The sequence below is a fragment of the Bidens hawaiensis genome, unplaced genomic scaffold (genome assembly GCF_021521415.1).
Source record: "Bidens hawaiensis isolate Kalapana, Puna unplaced genomic scaffold, B.hawaiensis_p1.1 tig00016045_1, whole genome shotgun sequence".
Lineage (NCBI taxonomy): Eukaryota > Viridiplantae > Streptophyta > Magnoliopsida > Asterales > Asteraceae > Bidens > Bidens hawaiensis.
Genome location: NW_027492457.1, coordinates 351,444 through 369,446, shown reverse-complemented (window position 1 = coordinate 369,446; position 18,003 = coordinate 351,444). Strand labels below are relative to the sequence as shown.

The following is an 18,003-nucleotide window of genomic DNA, read 5'->3' as shown; positions in this document are numbered from 1 at the left end:
CGGCCCATCAGTTCCTAAAAACAGCTCCAACTACTTCAGCTTGTAGACTACTGCTAGCAAGCCCGAATCAGAAGCCCTTCCAAGCTGTTCAAGCCCATATACATATTTATGCATAAGAAAAATCGTTTAAAGTTTATAGCATCACATCTTATCCAGAAAAACATTCCAAATTGAGTTGTTGGTTTCAACAAAAATGTCCAGTACTTCAGTTTCATAAATAAGTTATATTTTTAAATCATTTTTTATGCTTGGTTAAGATTAATGCAAACTTTTTATCTGACTCGTGCTTCACTCATCCTAACTTAATACGTTTTCTCTTCTACTTATGAAAAATCATGGATTCTTCACTGCTCACTAAACTAGAGTGTTGTGCGAGTTTGAGTCTCACAAGGTAGACAATAATTAGATTTTACATAGTGCGTGTTGTAATATAACATAATATCAAGTTGTTTCTCTATATAAAACTCTACTAACATAAAAAATAATAATAAGCAAACGAAAAAAAAAATTATTTTTGTGAGAAAAATAATAATAATATAAGGGGGTGTTTGGTACAGAGAATGGAAATGGAGAGAAAATAGAAATGGAAATGGAATTGTAGAGAAAGAGAATTGGTATGGAGAATGAGAATCATTTCTCTTGTTTGGTACACGAGAAAATAAACAGAGAACTCTACCATACCCAACCCCACCTCCACCCAACCTGACACCACTCACCACCGCAGCCCCACCACCACCAGCACCACCACCACAGCCCCACCACCACCACCAGCCCCACCACCACAGCCCCACACCACCAGCACCACCACCACAGCCCTTTCTTCAACCACAGCCCACCACCACCGGCTGCCGCCACCAAACCCCCTTCTTCAACCACGATACACAAGAAATTAAAAAGATTCAAATTTTTGGAACATAAGATATAGAAAAAGGAGGCTCAGATCTGTCATCACTACCTCTTTGGAGATTTTGTAGTGGTGGTTGTGGTGGCGATGATGATGATAATAATCAGAAGCCACCTGCAACCACCGCCGATTTCCACCACCACTGTCACCCACCTGCGACCACAATTACCCGACCATCTGAAAACCCTAACCTACCACGAACCACCACTTGAAACCCTAATCTCCGTTCATCCGTACCACCTGCAACCTACAACCGGTTACCATCTCTGTGTTCACCACTGCGAACGGCGGAGACGGGGTGGTGGTTGCAGACTTGGAGACGAGGTGGCGGTTGCAGACTTGGAGACGAGGTTGCGGCCGGAGACGAGGTGGTGGTCGGAGACGAGGTGGTGGCCGGAGACGAGGTGGTGACATGCTTTGAGGAGGCTGCTGAGAAATGGATTTCTCTTTGTTTTAAAGAGAAATGGAATTCTCTAGTTTTAGAGAAATAGAAAGAGAAATAGAAATGAAAAATGAAAAACAAACAAAAGAAATATTTCTAATTCCATTTCTCTCCAATCAAATACCTCTACCAAACACCCCTAAAAGTAAAAGTGGGTTTCAACGAAATAAAATAATAATAATAATAATAATAGTAAAATGCGCAGTTGGCATAATAATATTCCACTTCATCGTCTTCCTCAACAACTTGCCTCGTGCTTCCTCGGATCTAAACCTTAACCTACGGCAGCCGCCATGTCGGACGCCACCAGATTATTACCAACTTCACCTCTTCAGACACCCAATTCACTGCTTCATCCACCCAGTCGTCTGTCATATTCAAGCTTCCGATCTTCACGGCTGATTTCCGATTCGTGTGGTTATTTGAAAATTAAAGACGATTTAAATTCAGGGTGTTTGAAGGTGCTGGCTAATTTGAGCCAGCAAGGATCGGTTTCTGCTATTGACTCGTCTTCTTCTTCTTCTTCTTCTTCCCCTGTTGCAATTGAGCTGAAACCTGTTTTAAATGAATCGCAATTTGATCGAGTGGTTTCTGATGATGATGAATCAGTCGTTGTTTTATGGTATGTTTATTCGTTTAATTCGTGATTGCGTTGTAAAGTTTCGTGATTTGGTTTGTATTGGTTTTGAAGGTGATTTTAATTAGCCTTGTAAACGAATCGAATGAAGCAAGTTCGTGTTTGTTCGGTGAAAGCCAAATGAATAAACGATCGAACATGAACATTTAAAACGACTTTTCTTGTTCGTTTTTAAGAAAATGAATGTGTTCATGTATGTTTGTTTATGTGTAGTGTGTTATGAAGGTAAACGAACGGACATAACACTAAGTTTTAATGTGGCAAAAATTTAAATGAATATATTAACAAACGTAAAGTCACAAACATAAATGAACGAACATAAAAGAATGTTTACGAACATATATGAATTCGTTCGTTAGAAAAATGAATAAGTTTATGTTTGTTTATGTGCGTTTGTTAACAGTATAAATGAATGTTCATGAATGTACATAGATGAACGAACATAATGAGCTAAAGCTAGTTAAAAATTCGTTGGGCTTCAGAAGCCATTAATAACTAAAATAAATTGTAACGGGCCAAAACTTTTAATGAATAATATTAACAAACATACATAAACTAACAAACATAAATGAACAAACATAAATGAACGAAGGAGACATGTGCTCATATTCATTCATTTAAATAAATAAACAATATCTTTTGTTTGTTTATTAAATAAAAGAACATTCAGAAGAATGGTTCACGATCTGTTTGCTAAGCGTTCGGTTGGTTTAGAGGCCTAATTTCAATTATAATAAGCTAGTTACGTAGCAGTAAAATTTAGCTTGTGATTCATGTTACTTGTGTTTGTAGGATGGCAAATTGGTGCAGAAAATGTATATATTTGAAACCAAAATTGGAAAAATTGGCTGCTAATTATCACCCAAGGTTTTGCTCAAATACTCGTTTCTTAAACACTTTTTAATAATCATCGCGATACGCATTTCACACATTATTGTTTGTCTATGTTGAAAGCAGGGTAAAGTTTTATAGCATTGATGTGAACAATGTCCCATATCAGCTTGTGGTTCGGGCCGGTGTCACTGTAAGTCTCTAATGCTCACACAGTTGGTTCAATTTTATCAAACATCATTTTGAGATATTATCATTTTAACATCTGCTTTATTCAATTTCATGTCAATTTGGTCTATGAATCACAGAAAATGCCAACTATACAGGTGAACAAATTGATTATATTAAACATATTTCACCATGCTTGCAAGTTGTTTTTACTTGTAAAACTAAAGTGTTTTCGTATTGCAGCTATGGAAAAATGGGAAGAAACAGGCTGAGGTGATCGGAGGTCACAAGGCGTATTTAGTTGCTAACGAGGTTCGTGAAATGATAGATGATGAAGGGCCACCTTAATGTTTTTCTTTTTGGTTATACATTTGTTCTTGTAATTTTGTTTTGTTTTGTTTTTTTTTTTTCAAAAACTGACATAGAGAGAAGTATAGACTGCAGATAATAAGAAATAAACCTTTTTTTTTCTATACAATCCTTAATCTGTTGTTTTTGTATCTGTTTGTAAAGTTAGATGGATTAATTTCAATATAAATTTTTATGAATTCGTTTTTCATTGATTATGTGAGTTCATAAAAAATGCAATTTATATTATATATTCGAGTAAACGGTGTGGCCGGATCCTAGTATAGGTAAGACGATAGGGGCGCAGAAATCTTAGCTGGTTCTTTCGCAAGATGTGAGGTTGTTCCCGAACCCATGTACCAGTTTGTGTCGGGTGTGGCAAGATGAACTTGTTGCAGCCCCTGGGCCAGATCTGTTGGGCTATAGTCGGTAAAGCCCGCAAAGTGCTGAGTAGAGGTGAACAAATCGGGTTTTTCTAATGCCCGGTTCCGGATAAGGAACATGCTTCGGGTATGACCAGGTATTATCTCTAAAAACCATACCCTATGCATCGGGTTTGGGTCGGGCATAGAATGGGTATTCTAAATCGGCTATTCGAATACCCTATTTCCGGGTATTAGAAAAACCCTGTTTTCTGGTTTTTTGGGGGCATATTTTGGGTATAGATTGGGTCTTTTAAGGGGTTGCACTTCTTTTTGGTGTATTTTTCGGATAATTTCGGGTATATATCGAGTATTTGAAAAACCCGCTTCCGGGTATGGAACCGGTTCCTGTTTTCGGGTATTACCGGGTACAAATCGGGTCCAGTTCCGGGTACAGGTTTTTTTGGTAGTGAAATGCATACCCTATCCGTACCCTACGGGTAGAGCCAGGTACGGGTAGGGTCGGCCCGACCGGTTTGGTCGATCTTAAGGGGAACCGGTCCTGAAACTGGCGGTTTGGGTCGGTTTGAGAACCGGTTTGGGTGAAATCGGTTTTAAACCCAAACCGGTTCGGTTTGGTTTGCCTAAAACCGGTCCCAAACCGGTTTTTTTGTACACCTTTAGGGTCGGGTAGAGGTGTACAAAAGCAGTTTTAAACCCAAACCGAACCGGTTTGGTCAACGGCTGGTCAAAGCCGGTTTGACTCAAACCGGTTCGGTTTATAAACCGGTTTAGACACAAGATAGGTCGGCCTGGTCACGTCGGTTCGGTTCGGTTTATAAACCGGTTTTAAACCAGTTTTCCTCAAACCGGTTCGGTTTTAAAACCGGTTTGGTCGATCTTAAGGGGAACCGGTCCTGAAACTGGCGGTTTGGGTCGGTTTGAGAACCGGTTTGGGTGAAACCGGTTTTAAACCCAAACCGGTTCGGTTAAGTTTGCCTAAAACCGGTCCCAAACCGGTTTTTTTTGTACAACTCTAGGGTCGGGTACGGGTTAGGGTAGTAAAACCAGGGTATAAAAAAGACCAGTCCCGGGTTTTTTCGGGTCCGGTTCCGGGTTTAGGTTTTTTTTGCACCTCTAGTGCTGAGGTTAACATGCATTATTAGATGGGCCTGCCATGACACCATTAGGAATTACTGGAGCTGATGCGCCTGCAAGGAAGTGGGCCGATGACTGCTGAATATATTGTGCATGTCCAGGGAATCCGGCTTGTTGGCCAGCGTCCTTGGTTGGCTTCTCGTTGCAGACTGAGGAGACTAGGCGGTGTTGCTTGAGCTGTAGCATGCTTCGAGCGGTATCCCACATATGAGAGCTTTGATTGATAAAAGCACCAGCCACATCGTATTCTCTTGGAAGCCCATCAAAACGGGTAAACGAGCTAAAGAAGAAGAAGGAGATAAAACTCTCAAATCATTAGCTACCCTTCTCATTCAACGATCTGTGTATATGGACAATCAAACCATTACTACTACACCTAGACTAATCAACATGTACAAGGAACTGCTACCTAACATTTGATAACAATGAAACAATACTGTATGAGAGCAGCCGCTCGGGAGCTTTTGTTGTTCAAGAAAATCATTCGGAACTTAATAATTCATCAGGAAGTGTACTTAAAATCAATGTAATACCAGAGAGTCAATTTCGATCCATTGACTATAGGCCCTTCTGATTCAGTTGGAGCTTCTGTACCATCAATATGCTCCAATACACTGTATGCCTTGGCGTGCAGTTTGAACAACTTTGTCCAAGACGAAAGCGTGACTTTCGTGCCATCGAGGGTTCTAATCTTGTTTTTGGATATTTGTCACGGTGTAGGTGAGGTGTAGGGGTGAAGCTTTGAGTTCGTTTCTGCTTCCCTTATTACCGAATGATCAATCCATGATTAGTCCATAAGAAATCTTAATCGAAATCATTAGACAAGTCATGTTCGAGCATTACTTCATGATACAAATTGATCTCCCAAACGATAATCGATAATAAATCTCATAGTTTTAAATAAAATTCATGAGATTTATAATAAGTTGTTCTCAATGTGACCATCCAACTAATTTATTTAAATTTACAAAAGTTACATAACAGTTTCATGAAAAACGAAAATAAAATGTTTATATTACAGTTTGATCATCCAACAAGTTTCAAGACACAAAATCAACAAGGTACATATTAGATTACAACATTTAAACTAAAGATATCGAGCGTCGTTTGATGTATATCAAATTGACCGAAACGAACTCATTTCACTTACGAAATGGGTAGTGGAGTCCCATCCCACATCTTCAAGCAATCAAGCAACGGATTAATCAACCTCCCTTCGCATATCGCCGAGAAAACCTTATCAAACTCCTCCCCGGGTGACACCGTCTTCTCTCCTGTCAAATAACCGGTTCCAAGCTCTGTCCTCACAAACTTATACAACGGATACGACCTACATTCCTCAATCCTATTAAATACAGCCAGTTTGCCACTTTCGTGATCTACCCGCGTGTTTTCAGCTTCTTTAGGCAAAAGGGTATGCAGTTCTTCCTCAAAAGCACCAATCTTTTGAAAGATTGATGTGTTTGAATCCATTTCAGCTTTCATGTTTGCAAGAGCATGATCAACTATTACTTGCCTTAGCTTTTGCATGAGTGGGTACGTAGCACTGCATGGGTCATCAATGTATGCAAACACATGTTCACGGTCTACAACTTTGAGCAAATCCTTTTCACAAAACCGAGCCGGGTGAAGCTCGCCATTCGGACCCATGGTTAACGCTTTCTTAGCCGCTTGGCTAATCACATTCTTGACGGTTAACTTTAGGTTTTCCTCCAAGTGCCTTAAGTCGATTGCTTGACATAGTGCTACCTGTTAAATAATGAAAACGCCGTAAGATATTATTATTATTATTATTATTATTATTATTATTGTTGATCAATTACTTATATTGATATGATATATATAAACGATCTTTTTATATAAATGGTTATTCATCCAATAGATGAACTAGAAGAGGGTATTAACTTGGATTTATTTCAAAAGGAGGTTATCACGACCTGTTTGGTCTTAATTTCCATGCTCTAACTTTGTCAACGAGCAGAGAAGATTAAGACCAAAGGTCACCCTTGGCAAGGGCGATAACCTTCTTATGAAACAAACCCAGAAATACCAATGTGTATCCATGCATAAATATGTTATTTTTAATAAAACTCGGGTACTATACCAAGTAAGTTGATGACATGAGCTTTAAAATCTCAACGGCTTCAGCTGTTTTTCTTGCCGAAATCAACCCTAACGAGTTAACGTCTTGGTTATGTTGCTCGGCACTTTCCACATGATTGGTTACCGGGTTAGCCAAGAACTGAAGCTCCGAACAATAAGCAGCCATAGCTATCTCAGCTCCTTTGAAACCATAATCCAAACTAGGGTTTCGACCCCCCGAAAGATTCGATGGCAACCCATTATTGTACAAGTCATTCACTAGCTCGGAAAATTGCACAAACATGAGCTTCCCGATAGATGCAATCGCTAACCGAGCATTATCCATCGACACACCAATCGGGGTCCCTTGAAAGTTTCCTCCATGGCGTGCCATATTTCTTGAAACATCAATCAACGGGTTATCGTTAACCGAGTTAATCTCTCGCTCGATAGACTTTGTTGATGCGCGGATCACTTCAATAAGTGGTCCGAGCCATTGAGGAGATGTACGGAGAGCGTAACGATCTTGTTTCGGCTTTTGTAGCGGGTCCATTTCATGTATTATTTTGGCTTCTTTCACATATGAACTACCTGTTAGAGGACATATGATTGAGGCTTTAAATTTATCTTAATTGCATCTAATTCACATTATAATGTATCCTCTGAATCAGGGCCGACCCCTATGCTTTAAATACCTCGGCTGATTCGATATAAAAAGGCCGCACACCCTATCAAGTTATCGATAAAAAAAAAATTTTGGTCCCAATATATTTAAAAATGATTAAGATCCATACCTATTTTGTAAAAAAGAAAAAAAAATTAAAAAAATATATAAAAAGGTGTTTTGACTCTGAAAATTACGGGCATCCACCGGTTGTCAGGCTTACAGTGCCCTATATAATGGTGTTAGCATATCAAACTACGGAAATATTAATACCTTCTAAAATGTGTTCCATGATGGCAGCTGCTTCGATTTGTCCGGGGTGGTGCTTAAGTTTATGCGTCAAATGGTCCGTAAACTCGGGTTTTCCTTGCATGACTTCCGCAAACAAGGCGGACAAGACTTCCGCCAAGACTGCAAGAATGTTCGCTTCGAAAAGCACCTCCGCCGCCAATGCTGACCCAACCGCGGTCCCATTGACCAATGCAAGTCCTTCTTTAGGTTGTAGGTCAAAAAACCCGGGACCGAGTCGGGCATGTTGAAAAGCGGCGGTGGCATCGAGGATTTCTCCGGTGGGGCCCACGGCTTTGGAGTTGGGGCGGCCGGTTAATATCCCAGCAATGTAGGAAAGTGGGATAATGTCGCCCGAGGCGGTTATTGTGCCGCGAAGGGGGAGGCATGGGGTGATGTTGTGGTTGAGGAAAGATGTGATGGCTTCCAAGATTTCGAAGCGGATGCCGGAGTAGCCTTGGAGGAGGGTGTTGATTCTGACCAACATGGAGGCTCTTGTGGTGGATTGTGGCAGCATGTGGTCGGATTCTGTGCCGGTACCGAAAATTCCAGCGTTTAAGAATCTGAAATGGTTTAGTTTCACATGAATATAACATACAATTCATTTTCTTTATAAGTTGAGATACTTTTTTCTATCTCAATTTCTAATTCAACATCACTTTTCCATCCAAATTATTTAAAACAAAAAAAAAATTATATTTATCTTCACAACCAAGTTGTTCACTTGTTCCACCAACGTAGGTCACAACCTTTTTTTCGTAGTTTTTAAATTTTCAGACTGTTAAGTGTTATTTTTTGATAATTCATTTCATGTAGAATTTTTATTTTTGTCTAATAACTTGTAATATTAACTTTTTTTAATCAAAAGGCACAATTTATTTTCTTCTTTTTTAGGAATTTCGCTATAAATTTTATTTACAACCAATTCTTCCAAAAAATTATTTTCTAATAAAATAAATATAGACCATGTTTTAAAGTTTTACATAATAAATAGCTAATTTGTTTTGAAATAATATTATAATTTTTAATATTTATTGTGTTCGTAAGAATATGAGAACAATCATAAATTATATTTATTTAATTAAAAAATGGTTTGGTTTGGAATTTGAAAATTTTGGGTTAAGTTAGGTTCTATGTGAGTGAAAAATTGGGTTTAGTTGGATGGTGAGAAATTAGTTTTTGCGAATAGTTATGAGTAGGAATTCATATATAATATATATATTTTTATTGGTCGTTCAAAAAAAAAAAGGTTGTGAGTTAGAATAATCAAACAGCATAACAAAAAAGAAAAAAAAAACAATATATTTGAGAATTTAAATTATAAAACACAAAAATGATTCAGCTGCAATTCAGCCAAACTATGTTATTTATTTTAAGATAGTCGTAATGTTATCACTTATCATCGTCTATATTTCATACTTCCATTTTCATATATCTAATCACTTTAATTTAGTCCGAAACCAAACAGTCTGGTTGTGATATAAAAATCATTTAATAGACATTATTTTAGGTGGAAACTATTATTCGAATAACTCGCTCTATAAAATGAATCTAGCGAAAGCCAAACGAAAGGACAAAAACTAATTAAAAACAAGGAAGAATTATAATCCACTTTGACCGATTAAAAATGGTTTAAAAAAAAAGTAATAATAAGAAATGACAACTACAAGGTTTTAGTTAACCTATCCCACCAACTTCAATAGTAAGAGTCTAATTAATACGAACATACTCACTAGATAAGTATAAATAGTATAAGTTATTATATACGTGCATTGTTATTATATGGTTTTGTTAGATCCTAACTATATTTCATTCAAATAGTTAATTAGTTAATAATAATATACTAAGTTTATTATTAATATAACATAAATTTATATAATAAAAATGTACCTAATGAGCTCATGTTGAAGTGCTCCACCCTCTTTGGTTCTCCGGTGAGAGGTAGCACCAAAGCCGGTGGTGATACCATATGTATCAGTACCATTCATCGTGCTCTCCATCACCCAATCACTGCTCGCGGTCACCCCGTCCCTAGCAGACTCCGATAACTCCACCATAACATCCGTGGCACTTCTGGTGGCGACCGCAGCCACTTGAGCAATAGTAAGTTTTTTGCCACCTAATGTCACAACCGGATTTCGGTACTCCTCCACCATTCTCTTTACCTCATCAAGGTGGCTGCCGCTTAGCGCGGCCGCAGCGGCACCCCAATTCAATGGATCATTCATGCATAGATTCTCATTAATTGCATTCTCCATTTTTGTTAAGTGAAAATATTGAATATTTGTTAGGAAGTTAGATAAAACATGGAATATGATGTTGTTTAAATAGACTATTTAGTATTATGTTCGGCTGGCCTATGAGTTAGTTGAAAAATAATAGTGGCCGTGCGATTAATGGTCATTGAAATCAACGGTGAGATTTATGCCACGTGGGTTTTTCAATGAAAAGAAGAAAAATTCTTTTGAGTAGGTTGACGACACAATGTACTATTTAATTATTTAAAATAGTTACAAAAATTTATGTGTTGTTATGAATTATTGGTGGATGTATGAATTATTAGTGGATGACACAATTGTCAAACACCTTTATTCACACGAACACTCAAGTGAAAATTGAATAATTTAGATTGTCGGTATTTTACTTTTTGCACGGTAGTTTTTTTTTCCTTATAAATAGAATGATTTGAACGAAGGTTGATATCCAGTAAAATTCTCATATTCTCATATTTCCTTGTTTCTTGAAGTTCATATATTATAAGCTTGTTAAAGTTTGGGCTAATATCACAACACGTTATCAGCACGAGCCGCTTATATCCTAATCAAGAAAGGTAATAGACACAAAGGTATCTACATAAACATCATAAACACTTCTTTAATTATGTACATTAGATATATATCTATGCATATACATATACTAACTAATATACTGAGTAATAGCAATAATGTGTATAAACATTGTTATTAAAATTTGATAACTATTTTAGAAGTTAGATTTATTTACACTAACAATTCTATTCTTATTATTGTACATACTAATTATATATATATTTTATAAAATAAACTGTATTTAATATCTTATTTATTATCTTACTTTAAAATAATTAATATTATATATTATATATATACACACACACACAAACGGTAATATTACCGTTATAAACGGTAATATAACCGTTATAAACGGGTTATAAACCTCCACTATAAATAACCAATCATTAACCCTATTTCATTTACAACAAACATTCTTCTTATTAAATTTATCCAAGATAAAATTCTCAAAATGATTCACCCGGTTTTGATGTTGGTCACTATAATGCTTATACTACTTCTCATTCTAATTTTTAATCTCCCATCTGAAGATTTCGACATTTTCTTTTTCTTTTATATGTTTATAGCTCTACCAATGTATTGTATCTCATTGTTGATTGATATATATGGATTCTAATATTTATCTTATTATTTGCTCTATTATGTTTAGCAACAAAATGTCAAATATAGCAAAACTCGAATTCCCAGCACTCAACATTTCTGGAGAAAATTATATGTCTTGGACAGCAAATGTCAAAAGACATTTAAAATCTATGGATGTGTTAGACGCAATCCAAGAATACAATGATTGCTCTGACCAGGATAAAGCAAGAGCTGATGTTTTCATCCATAAACATATTGATGAATTGCTACAGCATGAGTATTTTAATTATGATAACCCATATATGTTATGGGAAGATTTGAAAAGCAGATTCGGTCATCTAAAGGAAGTTTTACTTCCTACTTCTAGAGATGAATGGAACAGTCTTAGGTTCCAAGATTTTAAGAGGGTAAATGATTACACCTCTGCTTTATACCGAATTTGTTCAAAGCTAGAATTTTGTGGGTATCCTGTAACAGAGGAAGAAAAGTTAGAGAAAACTTTCTCCACGTTTCATGCATCAAATATAAACTTGCAAACACATTATCGTTTGCAGAATTTTAAGAGATACTCTGATCTAAATGCATTACTCCTTGTAGCAGAGAAAAATAATGAATTATTGATGAAAAATCATCAATATCGTCCCACGGGTTCATTAGCAATACCAGAAGCACATGTTGCTCACAAAAGTTCTCATAAAAATTCTGATCATAAATGGGAACAAAGCCGAGGACGAGGACGAGGCCGTGGACGTGGACGTGGTCATTTTGACAAAAGGCATTTTAATGATCGTAAGCATCCATTCAAATGGAACAATAACTCTTACGGTCGTGGTCGTGGCCGTGGTCGTGGTCGTAACCAGAGAGCCAATAATTATCATGTCCCACACAATACCAATTCCAACCACCAAAATAAATGGAATGAAGCTGGTAGGTCCGAAAACAATGGCACTTCATGTTTTAGATGTGGAAGTACAAACCACTGGGCAAAGGCTTGTCGCACAGCTCCACATCTGTGTGAACTGTACCAAGCCTCTCTAAAAGGAAAAGAGAAAGAAGTGAACCATGTTGATAACTTTAATAATATCAATGCTGAGCTGAGCGTTGAAGACTTTGGGATGGAACTTTGAAACAAAGTTGCTTGACTACTATAATTAGATGCAATTATTAAGTGTGTTCTCATTATCTTTAATTATGTAGTTTCTCTTCCATGTACTACTTGTGTTTCAATTAAAGTTCTTATTAAAATATCATATGTCTTCGTTATACACTTATTTTTTTCTCTTAATATTTTTCAAGATTTAAAATGAAAATCACCGGAGCACAAGATCAAACAAATGAAGAAGATATATGTATAGCGGATAGTGGAGCCACACATACTATACTTAGATCTAAAAAATATTTTTATGAACTGAAACCAACAAAAGGGATCATCAATACAATATCAGGTCCTACAAACTTGATAGAAGGAGTGGGAAAAGCTAATTTAGCATTACCAAATGATACAAAGCTCAAAATAGAAAATGTTTTATTAGTCTCTTTCAATGTTACCTTTTTGCACGAAATGAAAGAAAGAAATGGACTCCTAGATAGGTAATTAAACAACCACCGCTAGTAGATTATTCGATCATCACTAATTCTTTGCCAACACACTTTCATGAGCCACCATTATTATCAAGTTTATTATTATTTATTCATTATTATTGTTGTTAATATTATTAATATTATTATTTGGTGAGAGATTGAGAAATAAATGTTAATAAATATACTTTTTTTATTTTAAAAAATACATACAAAATAATAATGTTTTATTTATTTTTATTATTTACGGTCATATATCTTATTTTAATGGACCAAAAAATGTTGATTTATCATGTATATTATATATATATTGAAGTGTTAACTGATTACGAATGACTAATTATATATAGAGTGTGTAGTTATTATACAGTGCGATACTTGTAGCTTAAGATACATGAGTCCCAACCAGTATGAAAATGATATAAATTCTCAAAAGTTGAGTCAAAATTTTATGGCTATTATAGATCTTCCTTCTTAAATAATGTATAGTAATAGATTATTTAGGGTTTTAATGATTAAAGATGATTTTTTAAGCGTAAATGATAAGATTTTAACCATGATTCATCAACCGTCTAATTCTAATTTGAAAATGTTTTCTATACTTAAAATACAATTTAACTAAATTAGTCTACGATGCATAAAATTTAAGTTTTTTTAATAAATTATATAGCATAAAAATATCATAAGCACATGGACAATAATATATTGTCACCACTAAAGTATGACAAAAATGTTTTTTGTTTTGTATGCTAGTTTTATTGAAGATTCACATGGAAAGGGGGCCTTCCTTTTATTCATATAATATGGTTTTTGTTGGGTTGGTTTTGTTTGGAATCTAATTAGGTTTAGCTTATAATCAACATCAAATTATGTTATGAGTGTCAATGTCCGATATGACACGACCATGACATGAAAATAATCAACTTTCGGGGTTGTTTCGGTGCCTAAGCTAGTTTTACACAAGTGCGACTATACTGACAGGGGCATAGGGTTTAAGGTTTATGGCCAGGTCATGTAACGTAATAACGTAACATATGAAACACATAAATTCTCAAACTTTCTTGTCTAACTCTATGAACTAGGTAACAAGAGAGCAAAGGGGTCACTGGAAGTGGTTCACAAACATGGACCATGCTCTACATTAAGTGAAGACACGGCTAAACTCTTAACAGTGGAAGAAATATTAACCCATGACCAATCTAGAGTAAACTCAATAAGAGCTAGGCTAGCCATCAACAATGGAAACAAAGACATACTTGGCTCCAAGGCCACCATCCCCGCAAAATCCGGTACCACCATCGGCTCGGGTAACTACTTTGTCACAGTCGGGCTAGGCACGCCACCCAAGAAACTCTCACTCATATTCGACACGGGTAGCGACCTAACATGGACCCAATGCCAACCTTGTGCAAGATCATGTTATGACCAACTAGACCCCATATTCACCCCCTCCGGGTCCACCACATACACCAACATTTCATGTGGTGCAACCACGTGTTCTGACCTCATTCCTGCAACCGGGAACACCCCCGGTTGCAGTGTGTCCACGTGCGTGTACGGTATCCAATACGGTGACTCGTCATACTTGGTTGGTTTCTTGGGAAAAGAGAAACTCACATTGACTCCAAAAGATGTAGTCAATGACTTCTATTTCGGGTGCGGTCAAAACAACCAAGGGCTCTTTGGTCAATCCGCGGGCCTACTTGGGCTTGGCCGCGAGAAGCTATCTATCATCTCACAAACCGCAAACAAGTATAGAAAGGTTTTCTCTTATTGTCTCCCGTCGCGGTCTAGCTCAACGGGTTACTTAAGTTTTGGAAGTAGTCTGGCTCGCAATATTAAATACACGCCACTCTCAACTAGCTCACGAGGCGGTTCGTTCTATGGGCTTACACTAACGGCTATAACCGTTGGTGGGGCCAAACTACCTATAAGTCCAACATTGTTTAAGACATCAGGGATTATTATAGACTCGGGAACCGTGATCACTCGGCTCCCTCCTACCGCCTACTCAGCTCTAAGTAAGGCGTTTAGAGCACAAATGTCGAAATACCCGTTAACCAAACCGCTATCTATACTTGACACGTGTTACGATTTGAGTAAATATCAAACAGTTGCAATACCAAAAATAAGTGTGGTGTGGGGTGGGAATACAATTGTGAATATTGCACCACAAGGTATTCTTTATGCAAATGGACTTAGTCAAGTGTGCTTAGCGTTTGCCGCCAATGGGGACGATTCGGATATTGGGATATTTGGGAATGTTCAACAGAAGACGTTGGCGGTCGTGTATGACGTGGCGGGCGGGAAGGTAGGGTTCGGTCCCGGAGGGTGTGCTTGAATGAATATATACCATTTGAAGGATAATGTCACAGTGATACAATGTTATATTTAAAGGCTTTATAGGATCACTTTAGAAAAAAAGATTGCTTGAATAATGTGTTGAATGTTGATGCAGGTTTTGGTTATTAATATTGATTACCTGCATTGTTTGATATTGGGATTTATATTTATATATATGCAACAAAATGTAAATTTGATTGCTTTTAAATTCAATGCATGATGACAAAGGTATTTTGTCCACATAGAAAGATTGCAAAATTGTAATTTGTAACATCAAACACCTTCCGTAGCAAAATTTTGTTTTGAACAATACAACCAAAAAATTTCAATTCACGAAGTTCTATCTTACCCGAGAATGATATTAGATTGAACTTGTGTGAGAAAAAAAAAACAACCTCAAATGAGGTTTGTCGGTTCGGTTTTCGGTGTATTCTTGTGATTCAAATTGGGTTATTTAAATTTAAAAGTTTTAAAACTGAATTCGAATTTGAATAAGCTTATATGAATATGTCTATTCTAATATATGAAAGTTAATGTACAAATTAAATTAACATGTTAATTATGCAAATAAAATAGTGTAATTATATATATAAGCAATATAATTACACTATGCTGTAATTACGCTACCTATAATCACACTATGTTGTAATTATTTAATTGCACTACTTAATTTACACAATTAGCACACTAATTTAAGTTGTATTTGATTCAAACTCATTCTAACAAATCCAATAAGGAAAAATAATACAAAATTAGAAAATTTTGAAAAGCTTCAAAGTTATAAAAAGAATAATTATTCTAATTTGGGTTACTTGGAATTTGACAAGAATAGAAAAAACAAGAAATACTTAAAATTTATTACAAAGGAAAACGTTTATTATTCTAATTCTGGTTATTCGGGTCATTTCAGTTTCAATTTAGTGTTTTCGAGTCTGATTGAAATATTAAACACCCAACCGACACAATTAAAGTTTTGTAAAGAACGTTGTAAGGTATTCATCCATACGAATTGGGTTTGTATATGTGGCTAGCTAGAAAAGCAATATAATAAGAGAAATATTAATATTAATTTAACACGTGTTCATTTATTTATTTATTTGCTTTTAATGTATATAATAAAATGGTGTAAATGTAAAAAGATTAACGGATAATGATATGAGAATTGACATGCTAATTTTTTAAAACTTATATAATAAAATGCTCTAGAAAGTAGATTTAAGTTTTTGATATGATGGTATTTGATATATTACCTACTTGTTTGTATCCTATTTAAATTATACCTATAAGTAATGTGACATGCATGACATTTCATTGTGTTTTAAATCGTTGACACGTTATCTTTAACCTCTACTTCCATCATTGATTTTTATATGCATCCAAATCCTCAATCATGTTACATCATGAGCCAACCAAAACCTTCTTTATGTCAATTACAATTATTGTAAACCTTCTTTATGTCAAATATTTATTAAATAAAACAAAACCTAAACCTCCATGAGCACTTAATAGTACCAATTAGGCTATCACTGTTACAATAGAGGAGAACTTTAAATACAGTCCCGCTGTTAGATAACCAGCCATTTGTGGTCCATTTTCAACCGCGATTCATAAAAAATTGATTTTGACGACTTGATTTTTAATTGGTTTGCGAAAACATTAGCCTTTTATGTTATTTGCCCTTCATAAAATACAAAATTAACCGGTCAAACTTAAATTTTCTACAATTCATAAAAGTATGCAAGCTTTGAAAAAAAAACAATAGAATAAAATACCAAAATTTTGATAGGAAGTTTGAAAACATATGAGGAGCCAAAGTTTAATGATCTTTGCATCTTTCAAGTGTGTTCCATCTTGGATAGTCTATCCTAATTTTATGATCCTTTGCTAATCAACACTTTCTGAAATTATAAATCAAACTTAAACCATAATATTTAATACAGATGTACTAAAATAAATTCTTGGGTCATTTAGTTTGCGGAATTCAATTGAATTTAATGTAATGGGAATTTTAATTCTTGTTAATGTGTTTGTTGCGATGATAATTGTTGGGATTTGGACGGGGTATCTTCGAAGCAACCTCAATGTCCTTGATAGTTTGTTCAATTGGCATATGAGTCCCAGTTGAAATTTATTCTACCAAATTCTTGCATGCGATGTAAATGAATTCAACAATGTCACACCCCAACCGACGGCGGAATACGTCGAGGTGAGACGGTGATTGTTCATAGCACATGATACTACGTGTTACAATAGTCGTTAAATTTAATTTAATATCAAGCAATACAGAGATACAATGAATTGTTTTATAGTCATCTAGGTCCAATCATGCAATCCTATATCTTGCATCAAGTAATCTTCAACGAACAAATTTCCAATACCTGAAAAACATGCGAGAGTGTCAACTAAAAATAGTTGGTGAGAACATAGGTTTTAATAAAATAAGTTTTAAGTTGAAAGCAATCCATATGTGTTAAGTTACTCTGTATACTTTGTGATTACAACCAAACCTCTGACACGTTTAGCGAGTCGTCTAATCCACGATTAGACTATTATGTTTAATGTTTAACGATCGTCGGATTCTGAACACACAAGCCTCTACCTAAGGCCTGCGTGGGCGGGTCGGGCCAATAGATCTATCATCATACTACCACGGGCTTTAACAAGTTAATGGTTGTACATGCGATTAAGTATACACTTGTAATAATCACACAATGAATATCATGAATAAAGCTTGAATCCAATAACATGTAAAACAAATTGATTATGCATGTTTCCACCCCGAAGT

At 35.8% G+C, this 18,003-nt stretch overlaps 3 protein-coding genes across 3 annotated transcripts; 2 read left to right on the top strand and 1 right to left on the bottom strand.

The window, feature by feature from the left end:
• The first annotated feature begins 1,550 nt into the window (after positions 1-1,550).
• LOC143550523 (thioredoxin-like 3-2, chloroplastic) lies at positions 1,551-3,369 on the top strand. Its single transcript, XM_077041154.1, has 5 exons — positions 1,551-1,968; positions 2,776-2,850; positions 2,941-3,007; positions 3,123-3,140; positions 3,226-3,369. The coding sequence occupies exons 1-5, from the start codon at positions 1,640-1,642 to the stop codon at positions 3,328-3,330; spliced, it is 594 nt and encodes a 197-aa protein (XP_076897269.1). The 5' UTR covers positions 1,551-1,639; the 3' UTR covers positions 3,331-3,369.
• A 2,421-nt stretch (positions 3,370-5,790) lies between these two features.
• On the bottom strand, positions 5,791-10,163 carry LOC143550544 (phenylalanine ammonia-lyase-like). The gene is made up of 4 exons (XM_077041170.1): positions 9,775-10,163; positions 7,870-8,447; positions 6,955-7,523; positions 5,791-6,599 (listed from the first exon to the last, which is right to left on the bottom strand). The coding sequence occupies exons 1-4, from the start codon at positions 10,140-10,142 to the stop codon at positions 5,997-5,999; spliced, it is 2,118 nt and encodes a 705-aa protein (XP_076897285.1). The 5' UTR covers positions 10,143-10,163; the 3' UTR covers positions 5,791-5,996.
• Positions 10,164-13,947: 3,784 nt separating this feature from the next.
• LOC143550536 (aspartyl protease family protein At5g10770-like) lies at positions 13,948-15,302 on the top strand (the record flags this gene model as incomplete). The annotated part of the gene is made up of 1 exon (XM_077041163.1): positions 13,948-15,302. A coding segment is annotated over one exon (1,269 nt), but the record flags the coding sequence as incomplete, so codon positions are not given.
• Between the last annotated feature and the right edge of the window lie 2,701 nt (positions 15,303-18,003).

Bases quoted from the DNA above. Each gene is read 5' to 3' on its own strand.
- LOC143550523 (XM_077041154.1), top strand. From the start codon at position 1,640: ATGTCGGACGCCACCAGATTATTACCAACTTCACCTCTTCAGACACCC. The intron at 1,969-2,775 runs GTATGTTTATTC...TTGTGTTTGTAG, and splicing joins GAATCAGTCGTTGTTTTATG to GATGGCAAATTGGTGCAGAA. The intron at 2,851-2,940 runs GTTTTGCTCAAA...TGTTGAAAGCAG, and splicing joins GCTGCTAATTATCACCCAAG to GGTAAAGTTTTATAGCATTG.
- LOC143550544 (XM_077041170.1), bottom strand. From the start codon at position 10,142: ATGGAGAATGCAATTAATGAGAATCTATGCATGAATGATCCATTGAAT. The intron at 8,448-9,774 runs GTACATTTTTAT...AAACCATTTCAG, and splicing joins CTTCAACATGAGCTCATTAG to ATTCTTAAACGCTGGAATTT. The intron at 6,600-6,954 runs GTATAGTACCCG...ATTATTTAACAG, and splicing joins TCATGTCATCAACTTACTTG to GTAGCACTATGTCAAGCAAT.